General features: G+C 36.8%; 1 protein-coding gene across 1 annotated transcript in view; it reads right to left on the minus strand.

Annotated features, from left to right (window-relative positions):
* Positions 1 to 352: 352 nt before the first annotated feature.
* The window catches only part of ACTR3 (actin related protein 3), a 33,059-nt gene continuing 10,618 nt past the window's right edge, over positions 353 to 22,793 (minus strand). Inside the window, exons 2-12 of the mRNA XM_075757160.1 lie at positions 15,683 to 15,738; positions 11,301 to 11,425; positions 10,676 to 10,786; positions 9,050 to 9,145; positions 8,398 to 8,505; positions 6,126 to 6,269; positions 5,229 to 5,402; positions 4,329 to 4,421; positions 3,737 to 3,862; positions 1,681 to 1,764; positions 353 to 1,277 (exon numbers count right to left, since the gene is read on the minus strand). Coding sequence (XP_075613275.1) covers positions 1,182 to 1,277; positions 1,681 to 1,764; positions 3,737 to 3,862; positions 4,329 to 4,421; positions 5,229 to 5,402; positions 6,126 to 6,269; positions 8,398 to 8,505; positions 9,050 to 9,145; positions 10,676 to 10,786; positions 11,301 to 11,425; positions 15,683 to 15,738 — 1,213 coding nt within the window. The 3' untranslated portion in view covers positions 353 to 1,181. The remainder of the gene's footprint in view (positions 1,278 to 1,680; positions 1,765 to 3,736; positions 3,863 to 4,328; positions 4,422 to 5,228; positions 5,403 to 6,125; positions 6,270 to 8,397; positions 8,506 to 9,049; positions 9,146 to 10,675; positions 10,787 to 11,300; positions 11,426 to 15,682; positions 15,739 to 22,793) is intronic.

A 22,793-nucleotide genomic window follows, 5' to 3' on the forward strand; every position in this document is an offset into this window, starting at 1 on the left:
TCACTTTATTTTTATCCACATGGTATTTTCTTGCAGAAAAACCACAGAGATTTAAAACGCAGTGCTGTCTCCTGTATACCACCACTTGAAAGAAAAGTGGGAGAGAAAAAGTTACAGAACAAAGTAGATGAACAAACCTAACAATGGAGGAGATGTTAGGTTTATAGAGATAAGTGCTATCTAGATGAACATATAAACTGCGGTTCTAAAATGCTCACACTTCAGTTTACACAATGCACATAATGATCTCTACCTTACAGACCAATCCTACTCTTCAAAAACCATAGCGGATATGTAGGAACCCATGCTCACAAATTCCCATGTAACGAGATTAACAAGTCTGACACAAACATAAAAAGAAATTTTGTGCCTTTATTGGAATGGTGTTAGGCTTTAAATACACCAATTTTGATAACCTGATTATTTGGTTTCAATTAGAAATGACACTACAGAACTGCAATACTGGTCCAACAGTCTTGTCTTTACTTTTTTTTTTTTTCTTTTTTTTTTTTAAAGCAAGAGATAGTATGAAAATGCACCAAGTAATCAGAAAGCACTAGCAGGCATCGGTTAATCCAAGGTACTAGCTTCTTAGTTCCAAAAGCACTCGCATTGCATGGAACCCAGGATTTAGACTGGTCATGATTTGCAAGAACTAGTTGCATGAGTCATGACTTTTTCTCTTTTTTTTTTTTTAATTTACTTTCAAGTTGGTCACTGGTAAATTTTTTTCCTCAAATATTACAGTTTCTTTAATTCATATTTTTCTCAAAGTATAAAAAAGTATGAAATATAAACAAGCTCCTGCATTGCACCCATGAAAGGGTGCAATGGAAGCATTAGAGAGCTGACTATCTACACACTGTCAAATCCCATCAAATCTTGGATAATTCATTAATATACAAAATATCAGGGCACAGAAAGAACTAAAATCCACTTTTTTGTTTTGTTACGCACAGGTTCAAATAATCAATCTAAAGAAAAAAATGTGATCATTTTGGCTTTCCACTACATCCGCATGTTGAGACACTTATTAAAATAATCCTGCTTAATTGCGTTTGGTCTTTTTCTTATTGTCAAGTCATGTTTGTTATCTTAATACCAGCCATCAGACAAACAAGTAATCAGAAAGACTCCTCCTCCTCCCCACCTCCCTATCCCTGACCCCTCCGAGGTCAGCTTTAAGACATGACTCCAAACACAGGGTTGTGACGACAGATGCTAGGACCAATCTCTTCATAATCTTTTTTGGTATGGCATACTTGATAGAATTCAGGCTGTAAAGGAAAGGAGAAAAAAGTTAATGTTACGTACACTTATTTCAATTATATTAACATTTACGTAGCAAATAGGAAAAAATAAATACAGATAACTTTTAAGTCCTGAAATTAATATTACATCGCACATGGCTAAACACCAATGCAAACAATGTATTTTGCCACAAAGCTAAAATGCACTATTTAACAACTCACACGAAGCTGTAATTCAGCTTTGCTTTGCTCTTTCAAACCTTTAAAGTCTAATGCAAAAATTTCAAAGGGGGACAAGGCAGGTATATTTACTACCTGAGGCCTATCAGAAACTTCCCCAACTGCATTTAATATAAAGTGAAGGAGAGATGAGAACTCCAAAAGCATAGCTGGAATGACTAAAACACGCTCAGCTTTACAGCCAACTTACTGTGGAAGCCAGCATTGATCCTCCAAACCAAACAGCGTATCTTTGCATATGGTGTGTAATGACTTGTACATCAATGGGCTTAGGCTACAAAAGAGGAAAAAAAAGGAATATATTAAAAGTCACTTTTGCTGGTAAAAGTTAGACCATCTTTTTAAAAGGGGTGTATATTCCACACATACTTTTCACAAATTGGTAATTTTCTTAAATACTGGGTATGAAAATTTGCAGTAACAGCATCAGATTTTCTCTTGAACAACCCAGACTAAGAAATAGCTCTTGCTTATAAATTGCCCGTTACCTACTTATCACACATTAAGAGATACTTGCATTCTTCCAATTTCCCGCCCCCACCCCCCAAGACCTCCAATACAGTGTTCCTCTCCGATTATCCACGTTCTATTTTCTGCTGAATTTCTTGAGGGACTGTTTATTTATGCAATTGTAAGAACAGATCCATACTACTTACCCCTTTCAAAAAAAACACTTCAGAAAGTTAAGTTTCCACATCATTATTTTAACAATGTATCAGTTGTAGATTGATTGAAAGTTTATCTAGGACTAATACAGTCAGGCTTTTCAAAACTACACCACTTGTTCCAGTTAGCCCCTTTCCCTCCATATCCACACAAACCTTCATTCCTTACATGTGCTTATCAACAATGGCAGCGTACGTAAGTTTCAAAAAAAGTAATTTATCCCTGTACAACCTGCCAAAAACTGAACAATTTGAAACAGTATCTAAAAATCATTTGTAATAGATTAGCAAAATTCAAGCCAGTGACTACTTGCAACACCTAGTACTCTGGAGAAGGAAGACTCGCATCAGATTTCCTTACTCATATCCTGCTTCCTTACCAAGTGATAAAAACCTAGTAAGGAGAACTGAGAATAAACTAGGTTACTGGAACCGGAGAACTGTATATAACTGAAACTTCAAAATTGTCTACAAAGCATATTATGAAGCTATACTGGGAGTTTTAAGGATTGTTTGAGCTCATCTAGCTAGATTACTACTAAAAAATACATGAGGAAAATCATTTCAATCTTGCCTTAAAAGGAAAAACACAAAAGTGTCTATCTCTGCTGATATCTTTTATGCATGCAGAGTCAACAGAAAAAAACGCAAAAGTTAGTTCAGAGGTCAGAAGTGCAAAGAACATAAGTTAACGATCATGCAGTTTAGTGAACACATGAAGTCATTTCATAGGATCATAGGATAATTTAGGTGGGAAGGGACCTCAGAATATCTCCAGTTCAGCCTCCTGCTCAGAGTCAATTATGAGGTCCGAGGAAATTATTCAGGGTTTTATCCAGCTCAATCTCAAAAACCTCCAAGGATGGAGGCTGTACAACCTCTCTGGGCAGCCTGTTCCAATGCCCGATTACCCCCACAGTGAAAAGGTTCCTCCTTTTACCCAGGTCGAACCTCTATTGTTTCAATCTAGATCTGTTGTCTCTTACGTGCTCACCACCCAACACTGTCAATAATCTTCCCACATGTACGAGGGGTGCTATTAGAACTCCCAAAGCCTTCTCTGCTCTAAACAAGCCCGTTCCCTCAGCCTTTCTTCATAGGACAAGTGCTCCGGTCCGACTACCCTGGTGGCTTGACAATGAGCTTGCTCCATCTCTCTTACTATCTTGAAGTTCAAAAGACTGAGGACAATGATTTGCAGCTAATCAATAAGCACTAAGCGCAAAAAAAGCTGGGGAGTGACCAACTGCTTTTACGTAACAGGCCCAAGTCCCATCCTTTCATTAGGTGAGACTGATTCTGTTCAGTAATAATGGACAGGCAGCACAAGCGCACACCGGGGGAAACAGTATTGTAGCTTCCTGTGATGAAAGGTTTATACAAATATTCTACAATATCAGTCTTCTCTACAATACTCTACTACTTCTCTACAATATACAAATCTCTGAAAACCTTCTATAAGACCATTAAATGAAGACATTTCAACAAACAAGAACATCATTGCAATGTGTTATTTCCATATTTTCCAGGTAACAAAGGAGAGAAAGATGCTTGTTAAATGCATTAGCTGCAAGAACTAACCTTCAGTCTGCCACCACTAAGTTCTTCACTAAGTTTCAGTCTGGCATCAACAGTCCTTTTCAAGTCTCGCTGTAAACGGCGACCAAAGTCCCTGAACATGGTTGACCCTCCAGAGAGGACAATATTCTGTTTTGAGTAACAAAAATTATTAACCAACTCTGAAAATGTAAGTATGCAACTTTATCCAGTTCTTAAATTCTAAATACGGTTTCTAAAACCTACAGTTAGCGGGTATGCTTTTACTTTAAGTTTTAAATTATCTAGCACTTAAGCATGACAGAATATGAATTCACAAAGAGGTTGTCACAAGAAAATTGGCTGTGCTTTAAAATCCATTTTTATCTTAGTACATCTCGCTTTCACTCAGATTTATGTTTCCTTTATTTCTTTTCAATAAGAGTTTGAGTAATGAAACATCACATTCTGAAAAAGTGTAAGTGAACAACATAAAGCCTTCTGCATATTGGACTCATTTCTAGAAAAATAGTTAATTTTGATTGGTTTTTTTTTTTTTAAATAGTTTCAAATATGTACTTCAATATAAAGCACAATCCTAAAACAAGTACTAAAAAAATTCATTGTAGCTACTGACCTTATACAGAGGGCGTCTAACATCAATGGGACAATTCTGAATAACTTCATCTACTACTTCTGAGATTGGTTGTGTAAAGTCAGGATTAGCAAACTGCAATCAAGAATAAACACAGACAAATCAACATGCAGGAACCACATATTGCAAAGGAAAAGGGGTAAAAAGAAAGAGGCAAGAGAAAGAATTACCCTATTGTACTAGAGATGTCATGAAAACTAATAATGGAAATAGTTACAGTAGCTATTTTTGCTGCCATTTATAAAAGGTTTGAAAGAATAATAAACCTAAAGTATCTATTTTGCCAGATATTCTCTTCAATAGCTTTTCTTAAGCATAACAGGTCCAAGAATACACGTCCTCAGATGCTGAGCACCAGAGCAAAAGAGCACACCATGAAAAAAGCTGCAACAGGAAAATGTAGAGAGGGATCAGGAGATTTAAAAAAAAAAAAAAAAAAAAGAGAGAAAAGAAAAAAAAAAAGAAAAGAAAAAAAGGCTTTATTCTCTTTTAATTTTTCCCAACACTGAAGATAGACTGAGAGTATAAAGGCAAGAAGACAGAATATTTAAAAATTTTACTTTAAAACAGAAAGGTAAGAGACAAGGTTACAGTGTGGTGAGACTCGTAAATTCTATTAAAACTGGCAAGAAGAAAATATGAGTTTAGTAATCCATTTACTTTAAAAAATTCAAATATAGTGCTCTGTTTAGATATCAAGCTGAATTTGTGTAAAGGTTACTAGCAATAAGAAACAAAACCACATTGACTTACAACAATAGCTTACAAATAAGGAGAAATAGAAGCCAGGATAACCACTTTAAAAGTTTGCAAATATTATTTATATGCTATCATCTAAAATGCACCTAAACCAGAAAGTGCAGACAATTCAAATCAACTTACCTCAGGATGGAAGAAAATCTCTGGCCCCAGGAATCTCTCATAGCCAACATCAATGGTAAATTCTTTCTTTGAGATAGCATTAATTCCAGTATACTGTTTAATCCACTTTGTACCATCTGTGTCATACTTGTTAAATTCTTTTACTAAGTCAGGGCAAACATAACTAAAGCGTTCCTGAAAATTGAATATGTACAGTTAGAAGTATCTTCTTAAGTACAGCAGAGAAGACAGTATGAACTTTAAAAAAGTGTAGTAATTTAAACCTTTAAGAATAAGAGTTTAAAATTGGCAGATACAGAATAGGCCTCAGAAATGGCTGAAGTGACATTTACTGTATACAGTTAGATAATGGCTCTGCTACTACAAATCATTTCTGTGAGGCACTGAAAGCAGCACATCTTGCTGAGTTAAATTATTTTTCTTCTATTTTTACTCTAAACTTCTATGATGGCAAGACATGAGTTCTAAAGTATACTGAAGAATTGCCATAGAAACAAAGTTTAAGTGTACTTTAAGCTGAATGTCTTTCAGAATAGCTTTGTACTACAAAAAAGAACATATCAACACTCAAAGAATAAAAGAGTAATTACTGCTCTTTACATTATACATCCCATCAAGAACATTTCCTACTGAATATTACGATAATGGTAATAAGGGAAGGGAGGAGAAAGGGGAGACCACAAGTAAAGAGTGAAATTCTAGGCCAAATTGAGTGTTACTCAACTGTATACCTTAAGTTTAAGGTATTTCATGTTATTATTTAAACATTTTTATATTGTTTAGAAACAGAACACCATATAGCTGGAAGGACAATGATTTTAAAAGATTCTTGTATTTTAAAAATAGATATCAAGCTCTGATCAAAAATAACCTTAACGTCTGCAATGTTCACGTTACCTTCACTGCTTTAGCTGTTTCCAAGGATTGTTCAGGAGGAATTCCTACTTCTCGCTCCCTCAGCAACTGCTGAATGAAGTATGTTATATCTCGCCCAGCAATTGGAATGTGTTTGATACAGCTGCCAATCACGTATCCTTCAGCCTGTAAATAAAATTAATTGGGAGAAAGACATTGACAAGAACTCCTTTCAACAGAGCTTAGGAGGGAGAGAGAAAGACACAGAGTCTAAACTCCTATTCACTACCTGTGATTGTGAGATTGAAGCCCTTTAAAACTGGCTTGTTTACCAGAAATCCAATTCTTCAGTAGCCTTATTTCACTTGTTAAAGTGTTTCGCTTGCCATCGGTTCATAATTCTTACAAGGTTAGGAGGAACAGAAAGGTCACTAGTACATAAGGCAGACAAATAGCTATACTCACTATTCCTTGGCCTTTATTTTCTCTTCAAAATGAGGTTACTCTTACCAAAAAGGTCAAGGAACCTTGTATCATGAAATATTATTTTAGAATAAATGATGTGGCTCTGCAGTCACAGCCACTGATGTAAGACGTTACAATCCACATGAACCAAAATTAATTTTCTGAAAGCAGGGAGAAAATGCGTCATTTCAGCACATTAATTGAGACGGCTTAGAACATCAGACTGGCCCATACTCATCCATCAGTCTACCCTTGTAAGTCACACTTGTCCTGAGGGCCAGTATCAGGGCACTAAAAATATCTGGTCTAAATGCAGAAACCAAAAGCGCTCAAGACTGGCCTTCAACCTCACCAGACCTGCTACAGCCAAACAGATGCATCCAGATATCACACTTATATAAATGATTAAAATATATACCTTAAATTCATACAAAATGTTTTTTCTAACATAGATTAATACTAGTCATTAAAAATGTATTACTATTGTTAGCTTCACTATAGAGATAAGTGTTTATTAATTCCTCTTTATCTATTTTTATAATAAAAGTGTTATACTATTGCTATCTGTTCAACATGTTTAAAAAATCCAGAAATCCAGCGAATGTCACTGTACAAAGGAGCTTAATGCTTCAAGTGATATAGAATACCTCCTCTTATTACAATTTAAAAAAAACAAAGCCACAAATCAGGAAAAAATCGGCTATTTTAAACAGCAGTTTGAACTAAGAACAATTTTTAAAAAAAGTTTACCTATAAAACGTTTGAAATGTCAATTGTTTCCTACAGCTTGTTAAAAATATGCCATCCTGAATGCACAGTCTGAACAAAGATTTAGCCGCTACATTCTGCCAAGATTAATAAGAAATTACTACATCACAGCATATGTTGGATCACCATCAATACTACTATTTGGTGTAACAAATTAGTTTTGAAATTTCAGGTTACTGTGGCATGATAAAGCTTTGTAGAGATTTTAGTCTTAAAAATTGCAATCTAGCTTCATTTTGAAAAGAAAGATGTGTCTGGTGCCTAGACACACATTTAACTTCCCAAGGAAAGATGGGTAGTGTCTCATTACCAGCTGCTTGACATAAAGAACACTATTAAGCATTCCAGTTATAAAATTTCAAATATATAGCTTTGTAAAAGGAAATACATATCTACAGCAAAAATAATAATTTGACAGTTAAGAAACTGCAGCTGTAAGTGTTGATTATTTTATAAGACATCACATCATCATACCAGTTTTTGCTTTTAGCAACTTGGTATGTTGGAACAGATATTCAACATTAATTACCCTTAGGGTTTGCGGGGGTTTTGTTTTGTTTTGGGGGGTTTGTTTGTGTGTTTTCAGTCAGTTAGAAACTTCTTTCTTTTTGCTTGTATCACTGATGCATGATTGCATACTACTAAGCATTGATCGACAGAGAAAAATTGTAAACACTACATTTGACCTCAAATATTTTGTATTATTTCTATTTTATGAGAATTGACTGAATTAAACAAAACTTTTTGGACTGACTATTGTAAAGACCATATTCACTCTTACGAGCAAAACAAACTAGAAATATGACAGAGCAATACAATTTCATTGATCACTTAGCATAGCCTTGGCAAATCACCTTTTAAGATAAGTCACTGAAAGACAATACACCTTGACAAACTCAGGGTGCAGAAAAGGGTTTTTTTGAGTTTCTACACTACAAAATAAAACCCCCACAACTCTGGAAATCATCTGACATTTTTGAAGACTCCTAGCAATACTTCAGTCTAAGTGTAAACTTCAGAGAAGGTACAGGATAAACTGTCCTCTGGTTAAATTGTTTCTACAGTATTGATGTATACTTACAACAGGAATAACATGAGTGACACCATCGCCACTGTCTATAACTGTGCCAGTCAGTGTTCGTTCTCCTACTTGTCTTGACGTCCAAGATGCAGCTAAGGCAAGGACAGCCTTGTAAAAACACACAGAAAAACCAAATCTTAATAAAAGCACTACATTGCAGATCCCACCTTCCACTACCCCTCCTGACAATACCCAGACTGACCTCACTGTAATTTACAGCAGGGAAACTGATGTAGTAATATTGTATATGTCTACACAACAGCTTATGAAAAACAGGCTGCATAAATGCAGTTTTTGACTCTTGATGCTTTTTTAGCCAGGTTCAAACTTCTTCTTTGCTACTTCATATTGAGAAGGATTCAATTCTTGGCCTAATATCATTATTATGACGCAGTGTATTGGGTTTTTTATTTATGATGCAACAGATATCATACTCTGCTGCTTAGAGGCTGCCTTCTATACAGGTAACAGAGGAACAGTACCCAAGCTAACAGACCACAGAATTGATGCATATCAAATATCTAGTGGTGAAACTGCTAACCAAAAGTATGTAAAAGTATTCCAAACACGACTCATACAGTTTTCATAGTGAATATAGTTTTACCTCAAGGAGAAATACTGTAGCTCTAACTTTCAACAGCCCTGTCCTTACCTGAACAGCAATATATAGCCCTGGAACATTGAAAGACTCGAACATGATTTCAGCAGTATATTCTCTATTTTCTGGAGTATTTAATGGAGGCTCAGTCTGAGAGACAGAAAAAAAACCAAACACCATCAAGTTTTACTTACATTCAAATCAAGCACTTTAAAAAAAATTAAATCACTAAATCCTAAATTTTGAAAGATTAGTCATTCAACAACAATAGCATGTAAAAATAGGAATGTGCAAGGGGTGCTTTTAAAGGCAAATAGTGCAATTAAGAAAATCTAGAAACTCCTCTGACAATATCAGAATTTATGCAAACTGCATTGCAAAACATGATGATTAGAGTGAAAATGGAAAAACAGCAGTGCAATAAAAAGGTTATAGTAATTATAGCTTAAGAATTTACATTGATGGCCCCCTTTGCAGGTTGGTTAGCTCATTTCAACTTTTGATTTTACTGAAAGAATCAAGGACTATCAACCTAAAAATGTCAAAGAATGCAGTTTAGTACTTTAGTTTAAAGAATGACAATTATTTTTAAAATTTCTCAGTGATTCATTAAAGGAAAAAAAAGCTGGTTTTCTTCAGAAGGCAATCACTATAAAACAAGTTGATATGATCAGCTGTAGAAATACACTTAACCGAGAGAAGCTAGCAACAACATGCAATGCACTACAATAGTATGCTGTAATTTTCATTAAATATTAAGTATGTTTGGTATTTAAGTCTCTCCTCTGAAAGAGCATTTTGGATAGTGTTATAGAATATTTGAGAAAAAAAATGACTCTTCCACTGCATCACTATGTAATAGGAGGGTAAAGAGAGGAGGGAGGCAGACTCTTCACAAGGTGATAGATAGGCCATGGAGACAAACTGCAACACAGGAAATCCTAAGTAGGTATTAGGAGGAAAAATGGTAGCATGAGGTTGGTCAAATATTGGAAAAGGGGCCCAGAGCTGTTATGGCACCTCGATCCTCAGAGCTATTCAAAGCTTTGCTGGACACAACCTTGAGCAACTGGATCTAACTAGACCTGCTTTGAGGAGATGCTTGCATTAGATGTTCTTTACCAAGTATGGCCAACATCTCTAATTCCAAACTTGTTCTATAAACAAATTGCCTATTTCAATGGCCTTAAGTAAAATACTAAGGTATAGCAGATGCTTCAGAATAACATTGACCTTAATTCAGACCTAATCTGCCCAAATATGACAATCCATTTCACACACACAAAAAAATTTAACCGTCTAGACACACCATCCAGGTGGCAGCATTGTAAAAACAAAATAATTGCGTCAAGTTAACACACACAGGTACTTTTTTGCCTAAAAAACGTAAACATGATTACTGAAATCAGTGGATAAGTAATACAAAAAAAAGGATGGAGTAGATACAATTTGCGGGGAAATGAAAAGAAAATAGAAAAAAGTTTGCAGTTCAGATACTCTGACATCTTTAGAAAATTAAAGAATCTGGATGCAATTCCTGGTCAGGAATATTTCAGGTAATTTATATTTACTTTAGTTTTCAAGATAAGCATATTCATATTTAAGAATTATTACATAAATTGGCATAAATATTCTTACTAGTCATATGCAATTCCATAAGTAGGACATAATTTTACCTACCAGAAGAAAATAATGATCCTCAGGTTCTGCCCTTAGATACTTAAAGATTACTTGCTCCATAAACCTCTCCATCAAGTCCCAGTCTTCAACTATACCATGGCGGATGGGCCACTGTTGCACAAGAATATCGAAATATAATTGGAAACAAAAGAAAAACAAACAACAACAGCGCTTTCAACTGCAGTAAAAGCATATGACCTACGTATGCAAGAAACCTTGTATTAGAATTTCCCTATCTCGATCTGATACTTATTTGAAATTCAGATTCCAAGCCTGAATAGCAGAAACAATATATTGCATTTTTCTCAATACAACAAAATTGTAGCACTAGTATAAACTCTGACGTTGCTGATAGAAGATGCCAAGGAACATGAAAGAATGCGGTATTTTTGCTTAACACTCCCCCAGCCTCCCTTCACTTCAAAAGAAACATATTCACATACTTTTTTGCAAATTCCCACAGGCTCCTGAAGGTCAACAAAACTAATACCAAACTTTATTCTCCATTAAAACAGAGTTAATAAGAGTAAAATTAACCTAAAAGCATTCATAAGAAACTGTTTACTATATAGCTGATGCTTTCTAAAGAGTATTGGAAAAATATTTTAAACATTTCTTTTAATACCTTGGTTGCATAAGTTGGTTTTTCTATTGCTTCATCCCCAATAAAGAAGTCTAAGTCATCAACACCTTTCAAAACCCTCCTTTGTGCTTGATCGACCACTTTTGCGGATTCTTTGATAGCAATACCTTTAACAGAGAACACAAACAATATTGTAGATCAGTATTGTAGATCCTGCACTAAGAAAAACCCAATATTCAGGAACAGAAACACACTGTAATTGTATTCATCCTGTTTTAGGTATAAGCACAGAAAAGCTAAATAAAACACGGATAATTTGAATTCTAAACATAGGTGAACATAATTAGGATTTATAAAGTAACACAATACAGACCTAAATACAGATTTAAATGTTAGACACTCAACATGCAATCAGAGAGATAAAATATAAAAAGAATGACTAAGGGTATCCCTACAGATCTCATTTTATTCAACAAGTGCACTGATTTTCCGCACAGTCCTCTAATAACAAAAAAGGAATACAGCTATAGAAGTTGTATAAAACACAAGAAAGAAAACATGTTGCCGTTATATAAATGGATGTTTTACTTCACTTGCACCAATTTAATTTCTGGACATATTATGAAAATAAGATATGGCACACAAAAGGGACTCAATAGCAAATAAGTAAGCCAAAAACATGCACAAAAGAAGGCAGGAAAGAACAAGTAGGAGAAAACATAAGACGTACAGAAAAAAGAAAACTGGACAGAAATAAAAGGAGTATTTTTAAAATGACAAAAATTTGTACGGCCACATGACGCATCTTTAGACGCTTTAAAACTGATTTTCGAAGTCTATGTTTAATTTCTTCCTTTAAATCCTACTCCTATCTTATTGTTAAGATTAGGATGGAGAATTTCATTTACAAAAGACTATAATTTCTCCTTCACTTCAAGGAATAACTGGCAAAAGTTAAGAGCTTGTATCTGGGCAATTTATTCCTTCCAGGATAATTACTCATCATAAAGAAACAGGGTTTTATCAGAAAAATACTGGCTAAGGCTTAACAGAGGATCCTGGAAAGATGGATCAGTGATTAGATATCACAGGAACACAGGTGTTCCCTTCCCTCATGTTTTGCATCAGCCCCTTGGCTACCAGAGTTGCAGTGCCAGCAATACCCGCAGTATTTTTTCAAGTCTTACTAATTGCCTTTAAACACAATCCTTTACACAAACGAGGAAATTCATATGTATAAGAAGCATTAATACCAGCCTCAAACATTCAAAGGTCGTGATCCAAGAGCTTTTCAAAGGCAGAATTATTTTGCTAATTCTCACCTTCAGTAAATCCTGTTTGCTCACAACTCAGATTAAAAGAGTTATGAAAGCAGCTGTTGCAGGCTCAAGACCACCAGACACAGGGTGGCAAAGTTACAGGATTTGGAAATAAACAGCATGCTAGGATAAAGGTCCCTTAGTTCATTGATGCTCCCCATCCTTCTCCCTTCTCTTCCCATAAAAAGTAACAAAAGCAGAGCTGTGCAGCCAGAGAAACTAGTAAGTTAAGTGTTGTGAAAGACTGAACAGGATAAACCAGAAGACATTATTTTGAGCTCTTCAAGAAGAAAATTGAATCACACTGTAATTTCTGTAGCAGCTTACAGGAAAGCAGAGAGGAAGCAAAAGGCTGGAGGAAGCCAAATAGCACTGTGGGTAGATAGGAAGCAGAAGCTAAAATCGTGGGGAAGGGGAAGGAGATGTCGCAAGGCCAGCGTTTGCTGCAAGTGAAAAGAAAAGTCTTGCCAAATATTTTTCAGGTCATCATTACAGAGCTCACACATTTTGGGAAATTTTTCTGTCCAGATGCACGTTATCTTCAAGAAGTTTCAAGTAAAGTACCATTGCTTGCCACAGGATTATAGAAACTTTCAAGTCAAAGTGGTTTCACCCTGCTACAAGCCTAAAACAAGATGGGAGCTCTCAATATTTTGCTGACCTTGAGGCTAGCCTGGTTCAGTCCTGGTTTTGAAAGTCAGAAATGAGAAGGAAACAATCAGGAATCAAGAATCATATCCTGAAAATACAAAGAGGAAAATAAACCTTGCTGAAACCAGAGCTAGGCTATCATGGGCAGCACTCCAGCAGTATCTCAAGAGCATTTGCCTTTGATTTGCTTGGCACAAGAATTAAGCACTTTTAGGAAAAAAAAGAAGAGGACATGTTTGCATCAAATCAATTTTTGTGCTTAACCACTACTCAGGCTTTTTTTTTTTTTTTCCTATTAAAGGTAAAGAAAGGGCCACCTAACATGTAAACTATCACAGATAAACCAAAATAGATGGCAAATCAAGAGAACTACTGGGTAATGGAAAGAAGTTGACCCCTATTTTAACATACAGCAGGAAAAAAAGGATTAAGTGAAGAAAAATCCAGAAAATTAATGATCTGCTAAGATCTAAAAAGCAGCCAGAGAACCCAAGTCTCTTCAAAAAATTGGCCCAATATATCCTCATTTACTTCACTTTTCAAGCAAACATTTGTCATCTCTACAGAAGCATATTCAGAACTAAATCAAGAACACAACATTAAGAGAGGAGTGGGAGATAAAAACTTGTTAAGAACAGGAGTGAGTAGGATAAGCAGCAAGCAAACAAGGCAGAAGGAATGCTGCTCCGACCTGTTCAACAGCAAACATTTTTAGAGAATCAAATTGATAAAATGCAACTACCACTGCTGGAAGTCAAAGGAGAAACCAAACCATTTGTCTACTGGGGATAATATTAAGGAAAAGACAGACACCAAAGTGCTTTGAAAAGATCCACAGGTTTTTTGGTAACATTTTACTTTGAAACTAGGTACTGCTATACTCTATTTTCATCTCTCTAATATGGATTACACCAGTGCTATTTTATTTCATTTGAGGCAGAGGATTAATACAAATTTGTGCAGTTAGTGTAATTATCTAACTTGGATTACAGTACAAATGAGAAAAATGCCTTTTACATTAAGACAATTGCAGTCAAGGGCCATTTCAGCTACAGGAGCATCTAGACTAGAGTGGTTTTGTTTGTTTGTTTTCTAAATACACCACACTATATCAAAAAGCTGTCAAAAAATCTCATTTTCCTCCTTTTTTCTTCTACTTTAATAGCATCCCTGCTGTATAAATTTCTCTGCTTAATGATCTGACAGTCATTTCATTACAGAATTTGTTTAAAAGCCTCATGATAGCTCCTCTCCTTTTTTGGAACAAGAAAACACTTTTAAAATTAAATAAACCAAATCTGAAGATGTAGAAAAAGCATGTAAACTCTGTTTATCTGAAATTAAATTAAAAATGGGCAAATAGTTATCTTATTTAAAGACTGCTATGAAGTTTAAAGAGCAATGTAAGTTTTTTTCCAATGGTTCAGTAACTTCTTAAATCTAATGTTAAAACTAGTTTTTGTGTGAAAAACAAAATTGTAGAGTATATTTTATATGCCACTGAGATAAAACAAATGAAATTCATTGAGAAAACCAAACAAATTAAGAACAACATATTAGAAGCCGATACAGAAGAGATTGAAAGGATTCTCTGACTTCTATGAAAACAGGAGAATGCATTAAGTGAATTAACCTTGGCTTTCCATGAAAATTGCTTTTTGAAGCATGTTTTCTAGAAAAATTAACATAAAACCTGAACTACTAAGTTCTATTTTACAGCAACTATGCTTAAGTAATATTAGTTCTAACTCTTTTCCTGTTGTACTTACAAGGAAAACTGGGTATACTAATTATTCCTTTTTACCAGGATGTAATACATAATTACTTCGGCACAGATGAACAATGACAAAATGCCAAGTGGTGTAGGAGGTCAAAAGGTGAAGCATTTCTAAAGAAAACTGATTGAGTTCCACTCTCTAGAGCACAGCTGTATCACTTCAAGTGGGAGAAACAGTTCAGAAAACACAGAGCAAATAAATAAGCAATTTTACATAAGGAAAAAAAATGGAAATGTTTTCTTATTCTATTTGCAAAACATAGTAAAGTAATGCAGCTGTAATACTGAAAAATACCTGGGGAGTATAACATTTTAAACCCTAAAGATATTAAAACATCCAATTTTTTTTTTTTGTAATTATAATCAACTAAAGTTTTACCTGATAAATCACTAATAGGGGAAGAACCTTCTAAAAAGTAAATATAGCCATGCTACTGTATTTTAATATGATTTCAATTTCCAACAAATTAACATCACTTCAAATATTAGTATACTATGTTAATGAATGTATCTTTCTAAACTGAGCATCCATAGCAAAACAGAACAGAGCTGTGCTATCGCTCTGTGTCATCACTCAGAGATCTTTTCAAGTCACTCATTTTTAACTGCTTTTTTTACATAGCATGTTATAGAAACTCTAAGTGTAACTTCAGCATTCGTACACAACAAATACTTACATGAAGGAATAATGAACTGGGGTTCAGTATTACCAGCATATCCAAGCTTTGTATACCTATTGAGGCAAAAAAAAGATTAGGTTATAATATTTAATATCACAAATACCAAAGATACCTCCCTTTTTAATGAACATAGCTCTCATATCAAAGAGACCCACTGAATTTCCTTTAAAAACAAACAAACAAAAACCCCCGAAGAACCTTTTTTAAAAGGTAAAACAATGCTCCCTACAACAAATCAAGCATCGTTACTAACTTTTACTCTAGTAAAATTTTACTACAGAACACACAATATATAATTCAATTTATCAATGCTTAGGAGTATAATATAGAGCCAGAGTGGTTCTTCCCTGGTCAGTGGTTAGCATTTCCTTCGAAATATTTTCATATAATAAGTGTTAATGGCAAAAGTGTTTTTGTAACTGCTAACTATAGGGGAAAAATTCCCTTGCCCATGGACTGCCAGCTGGGCATGTGGCAGGACTGGCCACCATGAGTTCATAAGCATTTCCCAAGATGTACTAGCGTAGGTGGCATGCATTAACAGCTGATAACGACAGCGGTAGCAAAAGAAATTCCATTAAACAAATGGAAAACAGTCTTGAAAATGTGTTTAATAAGGCTAAGGAAAGCAAGAGGAAGAGAACTGCACACCTTCACCCACCCAATCTCCAGAATGAGCTACGGATATATACATCACTTTCATTGTCATGATGTAAGAAAAAATAAGAAATTACCAACCTATTAACGAAAAATAAGTACAAAACTCACAGTACCAAAACTGCTGCTACAAATGTTGTTACAAAAGAGTTAACAACAGCATAGGCAAATTCTAGAACAGGCAGACCAAAATGCACACTACATTCAAGAGTTACAGCCTACGCACAAGTTTTTAACAAACAGACGTGACAAAGTTCTCATTTTCTTTATACAGTCAGACAGCTGTACTAACTAAATTACCACCATCAGCAAAAGCATGAAACACTGTAGTAGCACCTCTACCATTTTCAGCACTTGGATATAAACCTGGAAGATCTTAAGCTGTATAAAGCAGTACTAACTTTAACAAGTCATAAATCTATGTCAATAACTCAGCAAAATGCCTGGCAACAAATACAGTAAGAGGTGGGTTTTAAGGCTAGGAGTGCTGCTGCAATAGGTTTTGCTGTGATGCTACTGATGCAGTGGTTCACAGTTTGCTCACATGTCCGCTAACGCCTATGCAATTTCTATCGCTGACATAAATCGTGCACATTAGCGCTAGGCCAGGAAAAACGGTATCCTCAAAAGGAAAGTATATTGTCTCCAAATAACAAAGTAGTTAGCACGGGACCTCATCTAACACCGAAAGCACTTTGCAACAGAAGTATTTTTAAAGCTATAAAGCCCATCTCTAACACACTGTAAGAGTTGGAAGTAACCTTGCAAAAAAAAAAAAAAAATTTTTAACTTCATATTGATCTACAATAATATTTACTGAAAAAGAAAACTCACTTGCAAAATAAGATATATAATGGAAAAAACTAAACACCTGAAAGAAATGTACACCTCATGAAGAGATCAGCATTATGCACTGTATGCGCCTGAACTCAGGACATGCCATTGAGATTTTGCAGACTCAAGTTATAAGCAAGCACTTTTTTTTTTTAAATCATCTTTTTAAATATCTAGTTCCTAAAAGAAATCTCAAGAATTCCACAATCTGATGCTTCTATAGCCTGTCATGCAGAATAAAACTGTTCACTATATGTACATTGGTTTAAGAGGCTTTTAGTGCCTCTAAGACAACCATCAAATACTGACTCACTCCCTCTACCTTCCCCTGCAAGTCAGGAACTGTGGCACGTAGGTTTTAAAGCTAAATCTACACAGGAACTTTGGATCCTGAAGGCTACATAAACCTACAATTAGATCAGGAGTGCCTTAACAAGCAAAAAAGTTAAAACCGTTTTATTATTAAACTTAGTGTTTCAAAGAAAAAGCCGAACTGTTGCAGGTAACAGGCTGCTCTGCTGCTTGTGGTGTGGGAGACTGCCCAGCACACACACACAGCGCCAGCAGACTCAAAGAAAAACAGTCCAATGAAAGATGCATTTTACATAAAAAGACTGTATTCAGACATAAAATCAGCATATCTAAAAATACTATAGCCTACTCAGCAAGAAGTTTCCTGACTCATGAAAAAAAAAAATTTCACATTTTTAAGCTTCAATAAAAGGGGGGAGGAGGGAAAAAACCACACGGCTTCTGGTCTCTGAATATTAAAGCATTATATCAGCACGTCTCCAATGTAGTCTCCAATACAATGCCTCACATCTCTAGTGTGCCAAGCGTTCCTTGTCACGCTCTCCCTTCCGCATGAGGAATGCCCGTCGGTCAGGGAAGGGACACGCTGCGACCTCCTGCGCCTCCACGCTCACCAGGCAACGGCCTTCTGCGGTATTCGTACTGTGGCTGGTACTGGGGAGCTCTGGGGCTGCAGGGACTACGGTAACACACATAATAAAGTGAGCTTGATTTTCATAACTAAACATAGATATAGATACTCTTGAGTTAAAATGGAGTTTAAAAAATGTGATAGGTGAGACAAAAAAAAGTTAAGTTAAAAAATTAATAAAAAGTCGATAGAAATCAGTTCTCCAAATGCACAATCTAGTAACTTTGGGGTTTTTTTAAACTAACTTTTGCAAAGATGAGGTTTTATTCAGACTGATAAAATCTGTTCTACCACTGGCACTTGAAATACAATATTTAAATGACATGAAAAAAAGGATACCATGGGTAAGCTAGATCTCACATGTATGCATTTTCCACAAGCAGTTCATACGGGGCAAAGTGTGTCTGACTAATGTATGATTCACAGGGGAATGAGGCACACCCTGTCATCTTCAGAGCAGCAATCACTGCCACTACAGAAAAAAATCCTGATATTAAAGATACCATAAGGCAGTATCAATACTGGATCACAGTCTTCCAGTAAATCACAGCTTGTCTTGCTTGCTGCACAGCACTCAAGAGCGGTGGGAGGGACTTCCATGGAGACAGGCAGGCACATCCCATTTAACAAGACATTTGGGGTGCTCAGGACAGAGACCAAGGCACTGTACAGATAAGCATAAAAGTATAAGCAGATTTCTATTAAAATCTGAAATACGGAACTGATTTACAAAATCCCAAAGGTGAAAACCTGAATTCAATCTTGATCATTCAGGTGTTTTCCTTTATTTCTCCACACTCAGCCAGCTGAAGTGTTTCTGTAGGCCTATTAGCTTATTTAAGTAGAAAAGGAGAAAAAAAAAATTAAAAAAAAAAAAAACACGGCAAAAAAATTTGTTGGATAATCATGACCTTCAGATGTACTTCAGAAGATAAGCTACAAATTATCCAAAAGCAATCTACAAAGTCTCTATATACCTACACGCACATATGTATTGAGAACCATATACATACACACACCCCATACTATCTATAATATACATACAGTGCTGATATTCCCCAGAGACTTCCCTGCAACATCTTCTCCAAAAGGCAGCAGGGTCTCACACACCATCCTCTGGCCTATGCAGATGTGACAAACAAAATATGATTTCTTTTGTAGAGGACATTCGTACCACAAGAGCAGCAACTAACCAAGGTTCCTTCAAGTTAACTCGACTAATCCGCATCTCATCTATCAGTGGAGAAATATCTCTAGTCACAACCACCTCAAACACACCCTGAAATTGCAAAGTAGCTCTGTACTGATCTGCCTGAAAGATTGCCAAAAGGCTCTCTGCAACATTCTCAACTGCACTAATGGGATTTTTTATATGTGCTCTCTCACCTAGAATAGCTGTTTCTGAGGCTATGACATGAAAGCAATGTCACTTGAAGGTTACTCACGTATTAGTCACACAGACAATTTTAAAGCCAAAAGGAAACAGCACTTAGGGTAAGAACTTCTAATGAGAAGGTCATTAGCAGAACATGGTCTGCAAACCATGACCACGTGCCTTTGCTCCACTTCTTTCCTGTTCACAGCACATGTAATTCTGTATATATTCTCCCAAGTTACACACCCTAGTTCTAGCAGAACTGCAATTTTAACAAAAGGATGAGGAATAGGGGAACAACTGCTTTGTGGGAATGCATTTGTTTAGCTGCTCTGAGAAGTACAACAGAAATGGAGTGGCCCAATGCGAGTTGTATCCTTGTCATTTTGCTGACAGCTCCATGCAAAGACACAAGTTAGCCAAGCACAAGCAGAGAAAGGCACAAATGTCACCCGATCTTCAACTTCTGTAGAGCAAATCTGGGTTACAGCCACCCCTAATGACCTGGACTAAAAGTCATTTCATGCACAGGACACTTTTATTTTTAAATGCACACATAAACACAAATAAGATGTACCTCCAACCCTGGCCTCACTGGAAAGATGCAATGCAACTTTAAAAACAAACAAAAAAATCATTTTTCTGTGGGGAGGGAGGAGTAACAGAAGTGGGAGTAACAAACCTGAAACTCTGGAAAGAAAGGACTAAGCTGAAATCAAAACAGTATTTTTCTGATTTACCTTCAAGGTGCATAAAGCTAGAAAAACAAATATACAGAGAAGGATTTTTTTTTCAGAGGGCTTTTTTTTGTTGGTTTTGTTCATCAAATTGCTCTGTCTCTTCATGATGGTTCTGAACTACTGTCCACCATCTGAGCCACAGCAATCCTTCTGTGCAAGCTCTCACCCAAAATGCAACACATCCATTGCCTTGTACTTTACCTTGCAGATGCAGTGGGCTTCCCAAGTACAGTAACTTGTACAGCACACACGTTAGCTTGTGAGAGTCCTAAAATTCTGCTATGGTGAATACCTCAGCCCGTGCACCGAGCCCAGCAAGGTTTCTCTAACTAAACACACCTCTGGAAAGGTTCCTATGCAGAACCCGTCCAAGGGCTCAAGCTCCAAGCAAGTCTAACATTCACTGACAGGATTAGGTTTTACAAAGTTACACTGAATTTATTCTTATTAGTAAACTGATACTGCCTTTTTGCAAGGTGCAACACTTGCTCAGGCTGCAGGAGATCTGTTCTCCATATCCTCTACCATCCAAACAGGTTTAGAGCCAATCGCCCTTTCCCCATAAGAGCCTATTGCCATTCACTTACAAACTCTCCTGAGGCAAGACTACTTTGCATTTCTTTCCTGAAACCAGGTGGAAAAGACTCCAAGAAATGAGGGCCAAAGACAGAAAGCAAGATGAATACCCAGTAACCAGAACACACATCTTAGAAGAGGTACGATTAGAGTGCTGGTCCCTACTCCAAATACTGATTAATTATTTCATTCCATGACCATACAGGCACAGATACGGATACCTTACAGACATGCTACATATGGCTTCCTGGAAGGAATTTTGAGTTTTCCAAGTGATATTGTGCCAATGGGAGTCAAAAATTATCACCACGCGTTAACAGCTGCACACCACAGCATACTGGCTATTTAAAAGAAACAATACAGATGAGTGGTTTAAAAGAATTAATCCCTGCTAATTTCCGAATGCAATACTGATAACAGAGCCCAAGAGTTTCAAGCCTAGGAATCATTATTTGATTAAACTATTTTCCTACAGTTTGAAATCAAATACCCAGGACCTGAAAATTCTAAATGCACCCTTGCATTTCTCTTGTCCTGCTTAGACCATTCCCACTTAAATACTATCGCCTTCAAATCCTGTGCTGAGCAGCCAAATGCACCAACCTGGATCTTATTCCACAGCTTTCTGAAACTCCTTCTTGGGTCTAACTCAAAGAATTTCACTGAGAAAAAGACTGCATGGGGCCATTTCTTTGGATCAACAAAGAACAAAGAGAAACTCCAAAACCAGGTAGAGGCCTCAATTATGTAAAACAAAGAACAGTGAAGAATCTTAGGAATTCTGTTGCCTTTGCACATAAATTGCCTTTATTAGCATGGTCTGCAAGCCATCTTGCCATTTAAATCCAATTTCATAATGTCACTTCTCTCAAGACAGCACAGCAGTAAATTCTCCATATATACTATTTGAACACCAGCAAGGACCATTATAATATTTGTACATTAATCTGCTTGCTAAAATAAACTTCTTTTACGAAGATCTCCTACATCATAGCTTGACAATCTGCTGCATAACAAACCTTCTCTGTAAAGTTAAAATGATTGCACAGAAGAGTACTTTAGTATTTGTATTGGGTTTGTGTGGCAAGTTTTTAGTAGCAGGGGAGCTACAAGGGTGGCTTCTGTGAGAAGATGCCAGAAGCTTCCCCCATGTCCAACAGAGCCAATGCCAGCCAGCTCCAAGATAGACCTGCCACTGGCCAAGGCTGAGCTGACCGGCAACGGCGGTAGCACCTGTGGGATAGCAGAGTTAAGAAGCAAGAAAAAAAAAAAAAAAAAAGAGAGAGCAGCCAGAGAGAGCAATATGAGAGAGAAACAACTCTGCAGACCGAGACCCCAAGGTCAGTGCAGAAGGAGGAGGAGACGGTGCTCCAGGCACCAGAGCAGATATTCCCCTGCAACCCATGGAGAAGACCATGGTGAGGCAGGCTGTCCCCCTCCAGCTCATGGAGGAAGGATGATGGGGAGTAGAGATTCCCCCTGTAGCCCATGGAGGACCCCACACCAGAGCAGGTGGAGACATCTGAAGGAGGCTGTGAAGCCTCCAGCTGCACTGGAGCAGGCTCCTGGCAGCACTTGTTGCCCTGTGGAGAGAGGAGCCCAGGCTGGAGCAGGTTTGCTGGCAGGACTTGTGACCCTGTGGGGGACACACACTGGAGCAGTCTGGTCCTGAAGGTCTGCACCCTGTGGAAGGGACCCACACTGGAGCAGTTAATGAAGAACTGCAGTCTGTGGGAAGGACTCAAGCTGGAGAAGTTCGTGGAGGACAGTCTCCTGTGGGAGGGACCCCATGCTGGAGCAGGGGAAGTGTGTAAGGAGTCCTGCCTCTGAAGAGGAAGGAGCAGCAGAGACAACGTGTGATGAACTGACCACAACCCCCATTCCCTGTCCTCCTGTGCCGCTGGTGGGGAGGAGGGAGAGAAATCAGGAGTAAAGTTAAGCCCAGGAAGAAGGGAGGGGTGGGTAGGGAAAAGGTGGTTTTTT

Source organism: Balearica regulorum, chromosome 6, assembly GCF_011004875.1.
Source record: "Balearica regulorum gibbericeps isolate bBalReg1 chromosome 6, bBalReg1.pri, whole genome shotgun sequence".
Classification (NCBI taxonomy): domain Eukaryota; kingdom Metazoa; phylum Chordata; class Aves; order Gruiformes; family Gruidae; genus Balearica; species Balearica regulorum.